The following is a 14,802-nucleotide window of genomic DNA, read 5'->3' on the forward strand; positions in this document are numbered from 1 at the left end:
CGCAAGAAGACTGGGCTCTGGATGGCCATGTGGCACTATCGAGAGGGAAGGCTGTATGGCTCTGATGTGGAGATGGCTCAAATGGCTCTGAGCACTATGCGACTTAACGTCTGAGGTCGTCAGTACCCAAGAACTTAGAACTACTTAAACCTAAGGACATCACACACATCCTTGCCCGAGGCAGGATTCGAACCTGCGACCGAAGCAACTGCGCGGTTCCAGACTGTAGCGCTTAGAACAGGACGGCCACTCCGGCCGGCATATGGAGATACACTCCTGGAAATGGAAAAAAGAACACATTGACACCGGTGTGTCAGACCCACCATACTTGCTCCGGACAGTGCGAGAGGGCTGTACAAGCAATGATCACACGCACGGCATAGCGGACACACCAGGAACCACGGTGTTGGCCGTCGAATGGCGCTAGCTGCGCAGCATTTGTGCACCGCCGCCGTCAGTGTCAGCCAGTGTCAGCGAGGGCGTATAGTGGGCATGCGGGAGGCCGGGTGGACGTACCGCCGAATTGCTCAACACGTGGGGCGTGAGGTCTCCACAGTACATCGATGTTGTCGCCAGTGGTCGGCGGAAGGTGCACGTGCTCGTCGACCTGGGACCGGACCGCAGCGACGCACGGATGCACGCCAAGACCGTAGGATCCTACGCAGTGCCGTAGGGGACCGCACCGCCACTTCCCAGCAAATTAGGGACACTGTTGCTCCTGGGGTATCGGCGAGGACCATTCGCAACCGTCTCCATGAAACTGGGCTACGGTCCCGCACACCGTTAGGCCGTCTTCCGCTCACGCCCCAACATCGTGCAGCCCGCCTCCAGTGGTGTCGCGACAGGCGTGAATGGAGGGACGAATGGAGACGTGTCGTCTTCAGCGATGAAAGTCGCTTCTGCCTCGGTGCCAATGATGGTCGTATGCGTGTTTGGCGCCGTGCAGGTGAGCGCCACAATCAGGACTGCATACGACCGAGGCACACAGGGCCAACACTCGGCATCGTGGTGTGGGGAGCGATCTCCTACACTGGCCGTACACCTCTGGTGATCGTCGAGGGGACACTGAATAGTGCACGGTACATCCAAACCGTCATCCAACCCATCGTTCTACCATTCCTAGACCGGCAAGGAAACTTGCTGTTCCTACAGGACAATGCACGTCCGCATGTATCCCGTGCCACCCAACTTGCTCTAGAAGGTGTAAGTCAGCTACCCTGGCCAGCAAGATCTCCGGATCTGTGCCCCATTGAGCATGTTTGGGACTGGATGAAGCGTCGTCTCACGCGGTCTGCACGTCCAGCACGAACGCTGGTCCAACTGAGGCGCCAGGTGGAAATGGCATGGCAAGCCGCTCCACAGGACTACCTCCAGCATCTCTACGATCGTCTCCATGGGAGAACAGCAGCCTGCATTGCTGCGAAAGGTGGATATACACTGTACTAGTGCCGACATTGTGCATGCTCTGTTGCCTGTGTCTATGTGCCTGTGGTTCTGTCAGTGTGATCATGTGATGTATCTGACCCCAGGAAGGTGTCAATAAAGTTTCCCCTTCCTGGGACAATGAATTCACGGTGTTCTTATTTCAATTTCCAGGAGTGTAGTATCTGTTCTTTCGGACAGCTACCATCGATGACCGCGCAGCTCTCTAGAATGAAATGATAATTAAATCAAGACCCTATGCTGTCGACAGGATTTGAGATACATCAACAGGGACAGGTGAAAATCTGTGCCCCGACCGGGTCTCGAAAGCGAGAGCTCCTGCTTACATGGCAGACGCTCTATCCATCTGAGCCACCGAGGGCACAGAGGATGGTGCGACTGCAGGGACCTTGCACGCTCCCCGTCACACCCACATTCCCAACTTGATGTCCACACACTACATGCGTAGTGCCCCAGCCCATTACACTCATTACTCGCGGCAGACAATCTTACCGAGTCCTGTAAGAGTTCGGGCAATGCGTATGCACCCAGCACAGAAGAAGATGGTCAATGGCCGGTTAGCCTTACCTATATGGAGATGGTATCTGTTCTTTCGGGCATGTCCGAAACGACAGATTGCATTTCCATATAGTGCTGATGTAAAATACCTCCGAGCATTGTGGGCCTTAACATCTGAGGTCATAAGTCCCCTAGAACTTAGAACTACTTGATCCTAACGAACCTAAGGTCATCGCACAGATCCACGCCCGAGGCAGGATTCGAACCTGAGACCGTAGCAGTCGCGCGGTTCCAGACTGAAGCGCCTAGAACCGCTCGGCCACAGTGGCTGGCTTGTCCGGATGTCCACTCATTCCCCGAACTCTTACAGGACTCGGTAAGATTGTCAGCTGCGAGTAATGAGTGTAATGGGCTGGGGCACTAGGAATGTAGTGTGTGGACATCAAGTTGGGAATGTGGGTCTCACGGGAAGCGTGCAGTCGCACTATGTGCCCTCGGTGGCTCAGATGGATAGAGCGTATGCCGTGTAAGCAGGGGATCCCGGGTTCGAGTCCCGGTCGGGGACACATACATAGAATGACAAGGGGTTTTATTAGAACCAAAAAATACAAAAGTTGGAAAAATATCCAACAGATGGCGCTTCATCTGATCAGAACAGCAATAATTAGTAAATCAAAGTTAGACAAAGCAAAGATGATGTTCTTTTCAGGAAATACTCAATATGTCCACCATCGTTCCTCAACAATAACTGTAGTCGAGGAATAATGTTGTGAACAGCACTGTAAAGCGTGTCCGGAGTTACGGTGAGGCATTGGCGTCGGATATTGTCTTTCAGCATCCCTAGATACACTCCTGGAAATGGAAAAAAGAACACATTGACACCGGTGTGTCAGACCCACCATAATTGCTCCGGACACTGCGAGAGGGCTGTAAAAGCAATGATTACACGCACGGCACAGCGGACACACCAGGAACCGCGGTGTTGGCCGTCGAATGGCGCTAGCTGCGCAGCATTTGTGCACCGCCGCCGTCAGTGTCAGCCAGTTTGCCGTGGCATACGGAGCTCCATCGCAGTCTTTAACACTGGTAGCATGCCGCGACAGCGTGGACGTGAACCGTATGTGCAGTTGACGGACTTTGAGCGAGGGCGTATAGTGGGCATGCGTGAGTCCGGGTGGACGTACCGCCGAATTGCTCAACACGTGGGGCGTGAGGTCTCCACAGTACATCGATGTTGTCGCCAGTGGTCGGCGGAAGGTGCACGTGCCCGTCGACCTGGGACCGGACCGCAGCGACGCACGGATGCACGCCAAGACCGTAGGATCCTACGCAGTGCCGTAGGGGACCGCACCGCCACTTCCCAGCAAATTAGGGACACTGTTGCTCCTGGGGTATCGGCGAGGACCATTCGCAACCGTCTCCATGAAGCTGGGCTACGGTCCCGCACACCGTTAGGCCGTCTTCCGCTCACGCCCCAACATCGTGCAGCCCGCCTCCAGTGGTGTCGCGACAGGCGTGAATGGAGGGACGAATGGAGACGTGTCGTCTTCAGCGATGAGAGTCGCTTCTGCCTTGGTGGCAATGATGGTCGTATGCGTGTTTGGCGCCGTGCAGGTGAGCGCCACAATCAGGACTGCATACGACCGAAGCACACAGGGCCAACACCCGGCATCATGGTGTGGGGAGCGATCTCCTACACTGGCCGTACACCTCTGGTGATCGTCGAGGGGACACTGAATAGTGCACGGTACATCCAAACCGTCATCGAACCCATCGTTCTACCATTCCTAGACCGGCAAGGGAACTTGCTGTTCCAACAGGACAATGCACGTCCGCATGTATCCCGTGACACCCAACGTGCTCTAGAAGGTGTAAGTCAGCTACCCTGGCCAGCAAGATCTCCGGATCTGTGCCCCATTGAGCATGTTTGGGACTGGATGAAGCGTCGTCTCACGCGGTCTGCACGTCCAGCACGAACGCTGGTGCAACTGAGGCACCAGGTGGAAATGGCATGGCAAGCCGTTCCACAGGACTAGATCAAGCATCTCTACGATCGTCTCCATGGGAGAATAGCAGCCTGCATTGCTGCGAAAGGTGGATATACACTGTACTAGTGCCGACATTGTGCATGCTCTGTTGCCTGTGTCTATGTGCCTGTGGTTCTGTCAGTGTGATCATGTGATGTATCTGACCCCAGGAATGTGTCAATAAAGTTTCACCTTCCTGGGACAATGAATTCAGGATGTTCTTATTTCAATTTCCAGGAGTGTATGTCGGTCGATGACGATACACTTGCGACTTCAGGTAACCCCAAAGCCAATGATCGCACGGAGTGAGGTCTGGGGACCTGGGAGGCCAAGCATGACGAAAGTGGCGGCTGAGCACACGATCATCACCAAACGACGCGCGCAAGAGATCTTTCACGCGTCTAGCAAAACTTTTTTTTTTGTTCTGATAAAACCCCATGTCATTCCAAGCATGTGTGTCAATTTTTACCTCTCTATCTACGTTATTCCGTGGTTTATTAAGTTTTCAAATTTATACTGACTTTTTGATCACCAGGTATATCAACGCCTGTCGACAGCTTAGGGTCTTAATTTAATTATCAGTTCAGTATGGCTCTGGCGCACCTTACTGCATCTGCAGCAGCAATTTGAGCAGCAGTTGGCACCACTGTGACAGACCAAACTGTTACAAATCTGTTCTGGTGACAGCTGCGAGCCAGACGCCCTTAGCGTGCATTCCACTGACCCCAAACCACCGCCATTTGCGACTCGGGAGGTGTCAAGCGAGAGCTCAGTGGGGCAGGATGGACGAAGTCTGTTGCGTCTTCTGATGAAAGCTGGTTCTACCCCGTTGCCTATGTGTTCTTAGAAGGAGGTCAGTTGGGCATCTGCAACCAACCTGTCGGCATGCTAGACACACCAGACCTACGCCTGTAGTTTGGGGTGCGATGTCGTATGGTAGCAGTAACACTCTCCTGGTTATCCCACGCTCCTTGATTGCAAGACTGTACGTCAGTCTGGTGATTCGACCAGCTGTACTGCCATTCATGAACTGCATTCCAGGTTGCGTTTGCCAACAGGATAACGCTGGCCCACATATCGCTCTTGTAATGCAACCTCTGCAGACTGCTCGATCACCAGATCTGCTTCCAATCAAGCATATATGGAACGTCAATAGACGACAACCCCAGCGTCATCCACAAAAAGCATTAACTACAACACATGGAGCTCCATCCCACAAACTGAGCCTGCCGCGGTGGCCGAGCGGTTCTAGGCGCTTCAGTCCGGAACCGCACGACTGCTACGGTCGCAGGTTCGAATCCTGCCTCGGGCATGCATGTGCTTAGTTAGGTTTAAGTAGTTCTACGATCTACGGGACTGATGACCTCAGCTGTTAAGTCCCATAGTGCTCAGAGCCATTTGAACCACAAACTGACATCCAGCACCTGTTCAATACAATGCATGCACGTTTGCATACCTGCATTCCACATTCTGGCGGTTACACCAGATAGTAACGTACCAGCATTTCACATTTGCAATAGCTTATCTCGCACTTATATTAAAATGTGATCGTGGAATGTTAATCGCTTAGATACTTGTATGTTACCTAGACAAATGTATTCCCGAAATTTCACGGCTCTTCGTTAATTATTATTAGCTGTTGCGATTTCTTCTTCTGCCAGTGGATGTATTTTTCTTCCGTAACAACTGTTGCAAACGAAATAAAACAGTTATTTACTGGTTACTGAATGGAAGCTTAAATTATGACCGTGGCGTGACAAATGTTGCAAGGGATAAAAAATGCAAGAACATTCAGTGCACAGCCGACATGATCTCGTTTGCCAATTCTGAAGTCTGCTACAAGCAAAATAGACATTTCTGTGTGCTATCATGAGGCTGCCCATACATCAGCGTCAGTTTGGGATTAACGTGTGGGCTTCAATTTTAGATTTATGCCTGTTAAGGCACACCCAGAACACCTGCTAGAAGATGTGCCCCAGCAGATAAGAAGAAACACGTGTTGTACGAGTATGCATGATGGCGCTGCAGCACATTTCAATCTCAGCGTTCGAGACACACTGGCTGGTATCTGTCATGGCAGATGCATGGTTCAAGGAGAACCACTTCCAAGGTTTGCACGGTTCCTCATCTTCAGCCCTTAAACAACTGATATGTGCAGCAGGCGACGGAGATGAATCTCTCCATCAACATGTCACAATAGCCTGCGAAACCATTCGAAACCGTAAGGCAGGGTTTGAAAGTGTGCGTCAGTCCATGACTCCACGATTACGATGGCATTTAGAAGCAAGAGAAGGACGTTTCAAGCATTTATTATGAATTTACGTGCTGATGACTCGAATCACCTAAATTGTAAACTTTCATTAATAACTCGAAAACGTAGCATTTTTCGGACATGCGTTGATATGAACTTTCTTTTCTTGTTTTGGAGCAAGGAACCTGGACACAAAGTTTGTACAAGTATGTTTGAAACACAGTGAATGTTCTGAAAAATAATGGTCCTACAACACTCCGTTGGACTACGGCCGAAGTTACTTTTACGTCTAATGGTTTCTCTGCATTAAGAATGACCTGATGTGTTCTGTTTTCTAGTAATTGTTCGGTCCAAAACGGAGCTGGTCCTATATTCCTTAGGCTCGTTTATTCCAATCTGAATTTAAAATTTCGTTGTTGATATATCTACATCTACATCTACAAGATTACTCTGCAGTTCACATTTAAGTGCTTGGCAGAGGGTTCATCGAACCACAATCATAATATCTCTCTACCATTCCACTCCCGAATACCGAGCGGGAAAAACGAACACCTAAACCTTTCTGTTCGAGCTCTGATTTCTCTTATTTTATTTTGATGATCATTCCTACCTGTGTAGGTTGGGCTCAACAAAATATTTTCGCATTCGGAAGAGAAAGTTGGTGACTGAAATTTCGTAAAAAGGTCTCGCCGCGACGAAAAACGTCTATACTGTAATGACTTCCATCCCAAATCGTGTATCATATCTGCCACACTCTCTCCCCTATAACGTGATAATACAAAACGAGCTGCCCTTTTTTGCACCCTTTCGATGTCCTCCGTCAATCCCACCTGGTAAGGATCCCACGCCTCGCAGCAATATTATAACAGAGGACGAACGAGTGTACTGTAAGCTGTCTCTTTAGTGGCCCTGTTGCATCTTCTAAGTGTCCTGCCAGTCAAACGCAACCTTTGCCTCGCCTTCCTCACAATATTATATCTGTGGTCTTTCCAACCGAAGTTGTTCGTAATTTTAACACGCAGGTACTTAGTTGAAGTGACAGCCTTGAGAATTGTACTATTTATCGAGTAATCGAATTCCAACGGATTTCGTTTGGAACTCGTGTGGATCACCTCACACTTTTCGTTATTTCGCGTCAACTGCCACCTGCCACACCGTACAGCAATCTTTTCTAAATCGCTTTGCAACTGATGGTCTGCGGATGACCTTACTAGACGGCAAATTACAGCATCATCTGTGAGCAACGCAAGAGAACTGCTGAGATTCTCACCCAGGTCATTTATATAGATCAGGAACAGTAGAGGTCCCAGGACGCTTCCCTGGGGAACACCTGATATCACTTCAGTTTTACTCGATGACTTGCCGTCTGTTACTACGAACTGCGACCTTCCTGACAGGAAATCACGAATCCAGTCGCACAACTGAGACGATACCCCATAGCTCCGCAGCTTGAGTAGAAGTCGCTTGTGAGGAACGGTCATTGTGGACATTATTACCTTAAATAAACATGCCGACTGTGGGTGCCTTTGCGTGGACACTCGTGAACTTAACTGATACCAAGTTCACATTTCGTCTTTCCAATCTCTAAAGCTGAGAGATCACCTGCAGACTGACGTAGATGCAGGCATGGATGCAACGTGTCTTGTTGTTGTCCGTGTTCGTTAAGTTGGGCCGTGTGTTTCCCGAGCATCTACTGTGCGACCAGAGTCCCACACTCTGCGATCTGCCGCTCGCGGCTGTACGTTAAACATCACGGCGTCTGTGATATTTTTCATCCGGACGTCGATGGTTTTTTATGGTATATGTTGCGGAAGTCATTTCAGGTATATAGGTCAATCGAATTTATCGGTATCAACAGTTGCTTTTTTATTGTCTTTGGTATGTATCATGCATTTCCTCGTGCCATAACAGGTTAACTGAAAATGTTGTTGTAGTGGTCTTCAGTCCTGAGACTGGTTTGATGCAGCTCTCTATGCTACTCTATCCTGTGCAAGCTTCTTCATCTCCCAGTACCTACTGCAACCTACATCCTTCTGAATCTGCTTAGTGTATTCATATCTTGGTCTCCCTCTACGATTTTTATCCTTCACGCTGTCCTCCAATACTAAATTGGTGATCCCTCGATGTCTCAGAACATGATCTACTAACCGATCCCTTCTTCTAATCAAGTCGTGCCACAAACTCCTCTTCTCCCCAATCCTATTCAATACTTCCTCATTAGTTATGTGATCTACCCATCTAATCTTCAGCATTCTTCTGTAGCACCACATTTCGAAAGCTTCTATTCTCTTCTTGTCCAAACCCACGTTTCACTTCCATACATGGCTACACTCCATACAAATACTTTCAGAAATGACTTCCTGACACTTAAACCTACACTCGATGTTAACAAATTCCTCTTCTTCAGAAACGCTTTCCTTGCCATAAGTGAAAATGACGGTACAATTTTGTGTTCTTCCCGGAGAATGTATGTAATGTACGGGCCACAGGTTAACTGAAGATGACGAAACCAACTTTGTGTCTTTTTTGCGGAATATACGTAATCAACAGGTCACAGATTAATTGAGGTTGACAATTCCTGGAGGAAGAACGTAATGTGGGAACCACAGGTTTAATTGATGATGACATTACCAATTCTGTCTTCCTGGAGAATGTACCGGGTGATGAGAAAGTCATTATAAATTTGAAAACTAAATAAACCACGGAATAATGTAGATAGAGAGGTAAAAATTGACACACGTGCTTGGGTTTTATTAGAACCAAAAAAAAAAAGATTGCTAGACGCGTGAAAGATCTCTTGCGCGCGTCGTTTGGTGACGATCGTGTGCTCAGCCTCCACTTTCGTCATGCTTGGCCTCCCAGGTCCCCAGACCTCAGTCCGTGTGATTATTGGCTTTGGGGTTCCATGAAGTCACAAGTGTATCGTGATCGACCGACGTCTCTAGGAATGCTGAAAGACAACATCCGACGTCAATGCCTCACCATAACTGCGGACATGCTTTACAGTGCTGTTCACAACATTATTCCTCGACTACAGCTATTGTTGAGGAATGATGGTGGACATATTGAGCATTTCCTGTAAAGAGCATCATCTTTGCTTTGTCTTACTTAGTTATGCTAATTATGGCTATTCTGACCAGATGAAGCGCCATCTGTCCGACATTTTTTGAAATTTGGTATTTTTTTGGTTCTACGAAAACCCCATGTCATTCCAGGCATGTGTGTCAATTTGTACCTTTCTGTCTACATTTTTCCGTGATTTATTCAGTTTTCAAATTTATACTGACTTTTTGATCACCCGGTACGTAATGTACAGGCCACAGGTTAATTAAAGATGTCGATGTCAGCTTTGTGTGCTCACTGGAGAAGGTACATAATGTGCATACCATACATTCATTGAAGATGAAGATACAAACTTTGTATTCTTCCTGGAGAATGGGTGTGCAAACCGTAGTGTAATTGAAGATGGCAATATTAGCTTTGTTTTATTCCTGGAGAATATACGTATTGCACAGAGAGGTTAATTGAACGATACCTTCCTAGAGAACGTACACCATGTGCAGATCACAGATTAATTGAAGATGACGATACCAACTTTGTGTCCCCCCCCTCCCCGGAGACTATACAAATTGTACAGACCATAGCCTAATAGAAGATGACGATACCGACTTTGTATCCTTACTGGAGAATACACGTAATGTAAAGACCACAGGTTAAATGAAGATGACGATACCACTTTTGTTTTCTCTGTGGAGAAAAAACGGCCCTAAGCACTATGGGACTTAACATCCGAGGTCATCAGTTCCCTAGACTTACAGTTACTGAAACCTAACTAAGGACGTCACACACATCCGTTCGCGAGGCAGGATTTGAACCTGCGACCGTAGCAGCAGCGCGGTTCTGGACTGAAGCGCCTAGACCCTTCGGTCACAGCGCCCGGCCTTGGTGGAGGAGGTACACTAATGTGCAGACCACAGACTAATTGAAGATGACGATACCAACTTCGTATTCTTCCTGGATAATGTACGTACACACCACAGGTTAACTGAAGATAACGATACTAACTTTGTTTTCCTCCTGGAGATTGTACGTAAAGTACAGATAAATGGTTACTTGAAGATGACGATACCAACTTAGTGTTCTTCGTAGAGATTGTACGTAATTTGCAGGTCACAGTTAATTCAAGACGATATGGGCTATGGGGCGTCATTTCCTGCACTTGTTTCCCAGTTGACGAAAGTCACAAATTTGCCGGGTGTCCCGTTAGTTACATACTCGTTTTTAGATTGTTTCGAATAAATTTTCTGTTGCCACGCGGGATTAGCCGAGCGGTCTAGGGCGCTGCAGTCATGGAGTGTGCAGCTGGTCCCGGCGGAGGTTCGAGTCCTCCCTCCGGCATGTGTGTGTGTGTGTTTGCCCTCAGGATTATTTAGGTTAAGTAGTGTGTAAGCTTAGGGACTGATGACCTTAGCAGTTAAGTCCCATCAGATTTCACACACATTTGAACATTTTTTTGAACAAATTTTCTTTTACTGAATCGTCGTCGTTGTTCTTCTTGTGTTTCCTATGGCCGCAACAGCGACATAATATCCATCCAATTGTTTGTAGATGCTACGCTTGCGTCCATCATTTTCATTATATGAGGAGGCAAAGCCGATTCCTGGTATCGAACAATTCATTATTTCCAAGAGTCAGTTGAATATAATAATTCCAATCCCAAAGAAAGCAGGTGTTGACAGATGTGAAAATTACCGAACACTCAGTTTAATAAGCCACCGCTGCAAAATACTAACACGAATTCTTTGCAGACAAATGGAAAAACTAGTAGAAGCCGACCTCGGGGAAGATCAGTTTGGATTCCGTAGAAATGTTGGAACACGTGAGGCAATAGTGACCTTACGACTTATCTTAGAAGGAAGATTAAGGAAAGGTAAACCTACGTTTCTAGCATTCGTAGACTTAGAGAAAGCTTTTGACAATGTTGACTGGAATACTCTCTCTCAAATTCTGAAGGTGGCAGGGGTAAAATACAGGGAGCGAAAGGCTATTTACAATTTGTACAGAAACCAGATGGCAGTTGTAAGAGTCGAGGGACATGAAAGGGAAGCTGTGGTTGGGAAGGGAGTGAGACAGGGTTGTAGCCTCTCCCCGGTGTTATTCAATCTGTATATTGAGCAAGCAGTAAAGGAAACAAAAGAAAAATTTGGAGTAGGTATTAAAATCCAGGGAGAAGAAATTAAAACTTTGAGGTTCGCCGATGACATTGTAATTCTGTCAGAGACAGCAAAGGACTTGGAAGAGCAGTTGAATGGAATGGATAGTGTCTTGAAAGGAGGATATAAGATGAACATCAACAAAAGCAAAACGAGGATAATGGAATGTAGTCGAATTAAGTTGGGTGATGCTGAGGGAATTAGATTAGGAAATGATACACGTAAAGTAGTAAAGGAGTTTTGCTATTTGGGGAGCAAAATAACTGATGATGGTCGAAGTAGAGAGGATATAAAATGTAGACTGGCAATGGGAAGGAAAGCGTTTGTGAAGAAGAGAAATTTGTTAACATCGAGTATAGATTTAAGTGTCAGGAAGTCATTTCTGAAAGTATTTGTATGGAGTGTAGCCATGTATGGAAGTGAAACATGGACGATAAATAGTTTGGACAAGAAGAGAATAGAAGCTTTCGAAATGTGGTGCTACAGAAGAATGCTGAAGATTAGATGGGTAGATCACATAACTAATGAGGAAGTATTGAATAGGATTGGGGAGAAGAGAAGTTTGTGGCACAACTTGACCAGAAGAAGGGATCGGTTGGTAGGACATGTTCTGAGGCATCAAGGGATCACCAATTTAGTATTGGAGGGCAGCGTGGAGGGTAAAAATTGTAGAGGGAGACCAAGAGATGAATACACTAAGCAGATTCAGAAGGATGTAGGTTGTAGTAGGCACTGGGAGATGAAGAAGCTTGCACAGGATAGAGTAGCATGGAGAGCTGCATCAAACCAGTCTCAGGACTGAACACCACAACAGTTGAATGTGTTGACAGCCCACATAAATTTTTTGGATGTAAGCGTCGGATGATTTGTTGTTGTGCATGTCTTGACAACTATTGGAAATGTAGACTTTCACGGCCGGAAATGTCATGTCCAGTATAATTATCCGAGCTGTTATGCCATGGTCGGTTGATGAGTTCTGTGTCAATTCCCAACGTTTCGTCCCCGTCTGGGGGAGACATCTTCAGGGGTCTGTAGCTCGATGGAATGTCCAGCATACGCATTGGCTCGTTACTACTCAGTCAGTAGCGAGCCAGTGGATGTGTTGGACCTTCCATTGAGCTACAGACCCCCTGAAGATGACTCCTCCAATTGGGGACGAAACGTTGGGAATTGACACAGAATTCATCACGGCATAACAGCCCGGATAATTATGATGGATTTAACCATTGGAAAGCAACCTGAAGTCTCCCTCCCCACTTCTGCGCAGGCGCCCTGTGCGCCAGCTGGTGTTCTACAAGTGGTCCACTCACCGCGCCCCCGCCCTGTGTCCGCAGCTGTTCCTGGCGTGCCTGCGCTCCCTGCAGGGCTGCGGCCTGCTCGTCGAGGTCGACGCCGGCCGGCTCTTCTGCAACGTGGAGGCGGTCGCGGCCGCCAGCCTGCAGTTCTGGGTTCGACACCTGGCGCCCGCCGTCGCCAGCGCCCGGCACCGCTCGCTGCCGCTCGACCCGCTGCACCTCAGGGACGGCTTCCTCAGGGTGAGACCAGCAGCTCTGTCCGAAGAAATTTGTCCGTGAGGGGGTTGGGCGGGGGGGGTGGGGGGTGGTAGACCTCTAAAATTTCCATTCTTGACATACATGAGGTCGTCAGTTTCGAGACGTGTCATACCACAAGAATTACACTACTGGCCATTAAAATTCCTACACCACGAAGATGACGTGCTACAGACGCGAAATTTAACCGACAGGAAGAAGATGCTGTGATATGCAAGTGATTCACACAAGGTTGGCGCGAGTGGCGACACCTACAACGTGCTGACATGAGGAAAGTTTCCAACCGATTTCTAATAACAAGGTTGACCGGCGTTGCGTGGTGAAACGTCGTTGTGTAAGGAGGAGAAATGCGTACCGTCACGTTTCCGACTTTGATAAAGGTCGGATTGTAGCCTATCGCGATTGCCGTTTATCGTATCGCGACATTGCTGCTCGCGTTGGTCGAGATCCAATGACTGTTAGCAGAATATGGAATCGGTGGGTTCAGCAGGGTAATACGGAACGCCGTGCTGGATCCCAACGGCCTCGTATCACTGGCACTCGAGATGACAGGCATCTTATCCGCACGGCTGTAACGGATCGTGCAGCCACGTCTCCATCCCTGAGTCAACAGATGGGGACGTTTGCAAGACAACAACCATCTGCACGACAGTGCGACGACGTTTGCAGCAGCACGGACTATCAGCTAGGAGACCGTGGCTGCGGTTACCCTTGACGCTGCATCACAAACAGGAGCGCCTGTGATGGTGTACTCGACGACGAACCTGTTTGCACGAATGGCAAAACGTCACTTTTTCGGATGAATCCAGATTCTGTGTACAGCATCACGTGTTTGGCGACATGGCGGTGAACGCACATTCGAAGCGTGTGTTCGTCATCGCCACACTGGCGTATCACCCGGCGTGACGGTATGGGGTGCCATCGGTTACAAGTCTCGGTCACCTCTTGTTCGCATTGACAACACTTTGAAGAGTGGACATTACACTTCAGATGTGTTACGACCTGTGGCTCTACCCTTCATTGAATCCCTGCGAACCTTACATTTCAGCAGTATAACTTTCGGATTAATTCAGGTTCTGTTTACAACATCACGGTGGTCGCATCCGTGTTTGGCGACATCGCGGTGAACGCACATTGCAAGCGTGTATTCGTCATCGCCAAACTGGCATATCACCTAGCGTGGGCTGCCATTGGTTACACATCTCGGTCACCTCTTGTTCTCATTGACGGCACTTTGAACAGCGGACGTTACATTTCAGATGTGTTACGACTCGTGGCTCTACCCTCCATTCCATCCCTGGGAAACCCTACATTCCAGCAGGATAATGCACGACCGCACGTTGCAGGTCCTGTACGGGCCTTTCTGGATACAGAAAATGTTCGAGTGCTGCCCTGGCCAGCACATCCTCCTGCTGGCTCACAAATTGAAAACGTCTGATCAGTGGTGGCCGAGCAACTGGCTCCTCACAATACGCCAGCCACTACTCTTGATGAACTGTGGTATCATGTTGAAGCTGCACGGGCAGCTGTACCTGTACACGCCATCCGAGCTCTGTTTGACTCAATGCCCAGGCGTATCAAGGCCGTTATTAGGGCCAGAGGTGGTTGTTCTGGGTACTGATTTCTCAGGATCTATTCACCTAAATTGCGTGAAAATGTAATCACATGTCATTTCTAGTATAGTATATTTCTCCAATGAATACCCGTTTGTCATCTGCATTTCTTCTTGGTGTAGCAATTTTAATGGCCAGTAGTGTAAATTTTATAGATATCACAAAGGACTTATTATGGCCCAGAGAAATGATAGTTATCCATCGTGT

At 48.1% G+C, this 14,802-nt stretch overlaps 1 protein-coding gene across 1 annotated transcript in view; it reads left to right on the forward strand.

Annotated features, from left to right (window-relative positions):
- LOC126295469 (pleckstrin homology domain-containing family G member 5) overlaps window positions 1-14,802 on the forward strand; it is a 1,663,439-nt gene that overhangs the window by 1,525,727 nt on the left and 122,910 nt on the right. Inside the window, exon 14 of the mRNA XM_049988005.1 lies at window positions 12,767-12,967. Within this exon, the coding sequence (XP_049843962.1) occupies window positions 12,767-12,967 (201 nt within the window). The remainder of the gene's footprint in view (window positions 1-12,766; window positions 12,968-14,802) is intronic.

This window comes from Schistocerca gregaria, chromosome 11 (assembly GCF_023897955.1).
Source record: "Schistocerca gregaria isolate iqSchGreg1 chromosome 11, iqSchGreg1.2, whole genome shotgun sequence".
In the NCBI taxonomy this organism is placed as follows: domain Eukaryota; kingdom Metazoa; phylum Arthropoda; class Insecta; order Orthoptera; family Acrididae; genus Schistocerca; species Schistocerca gregaria.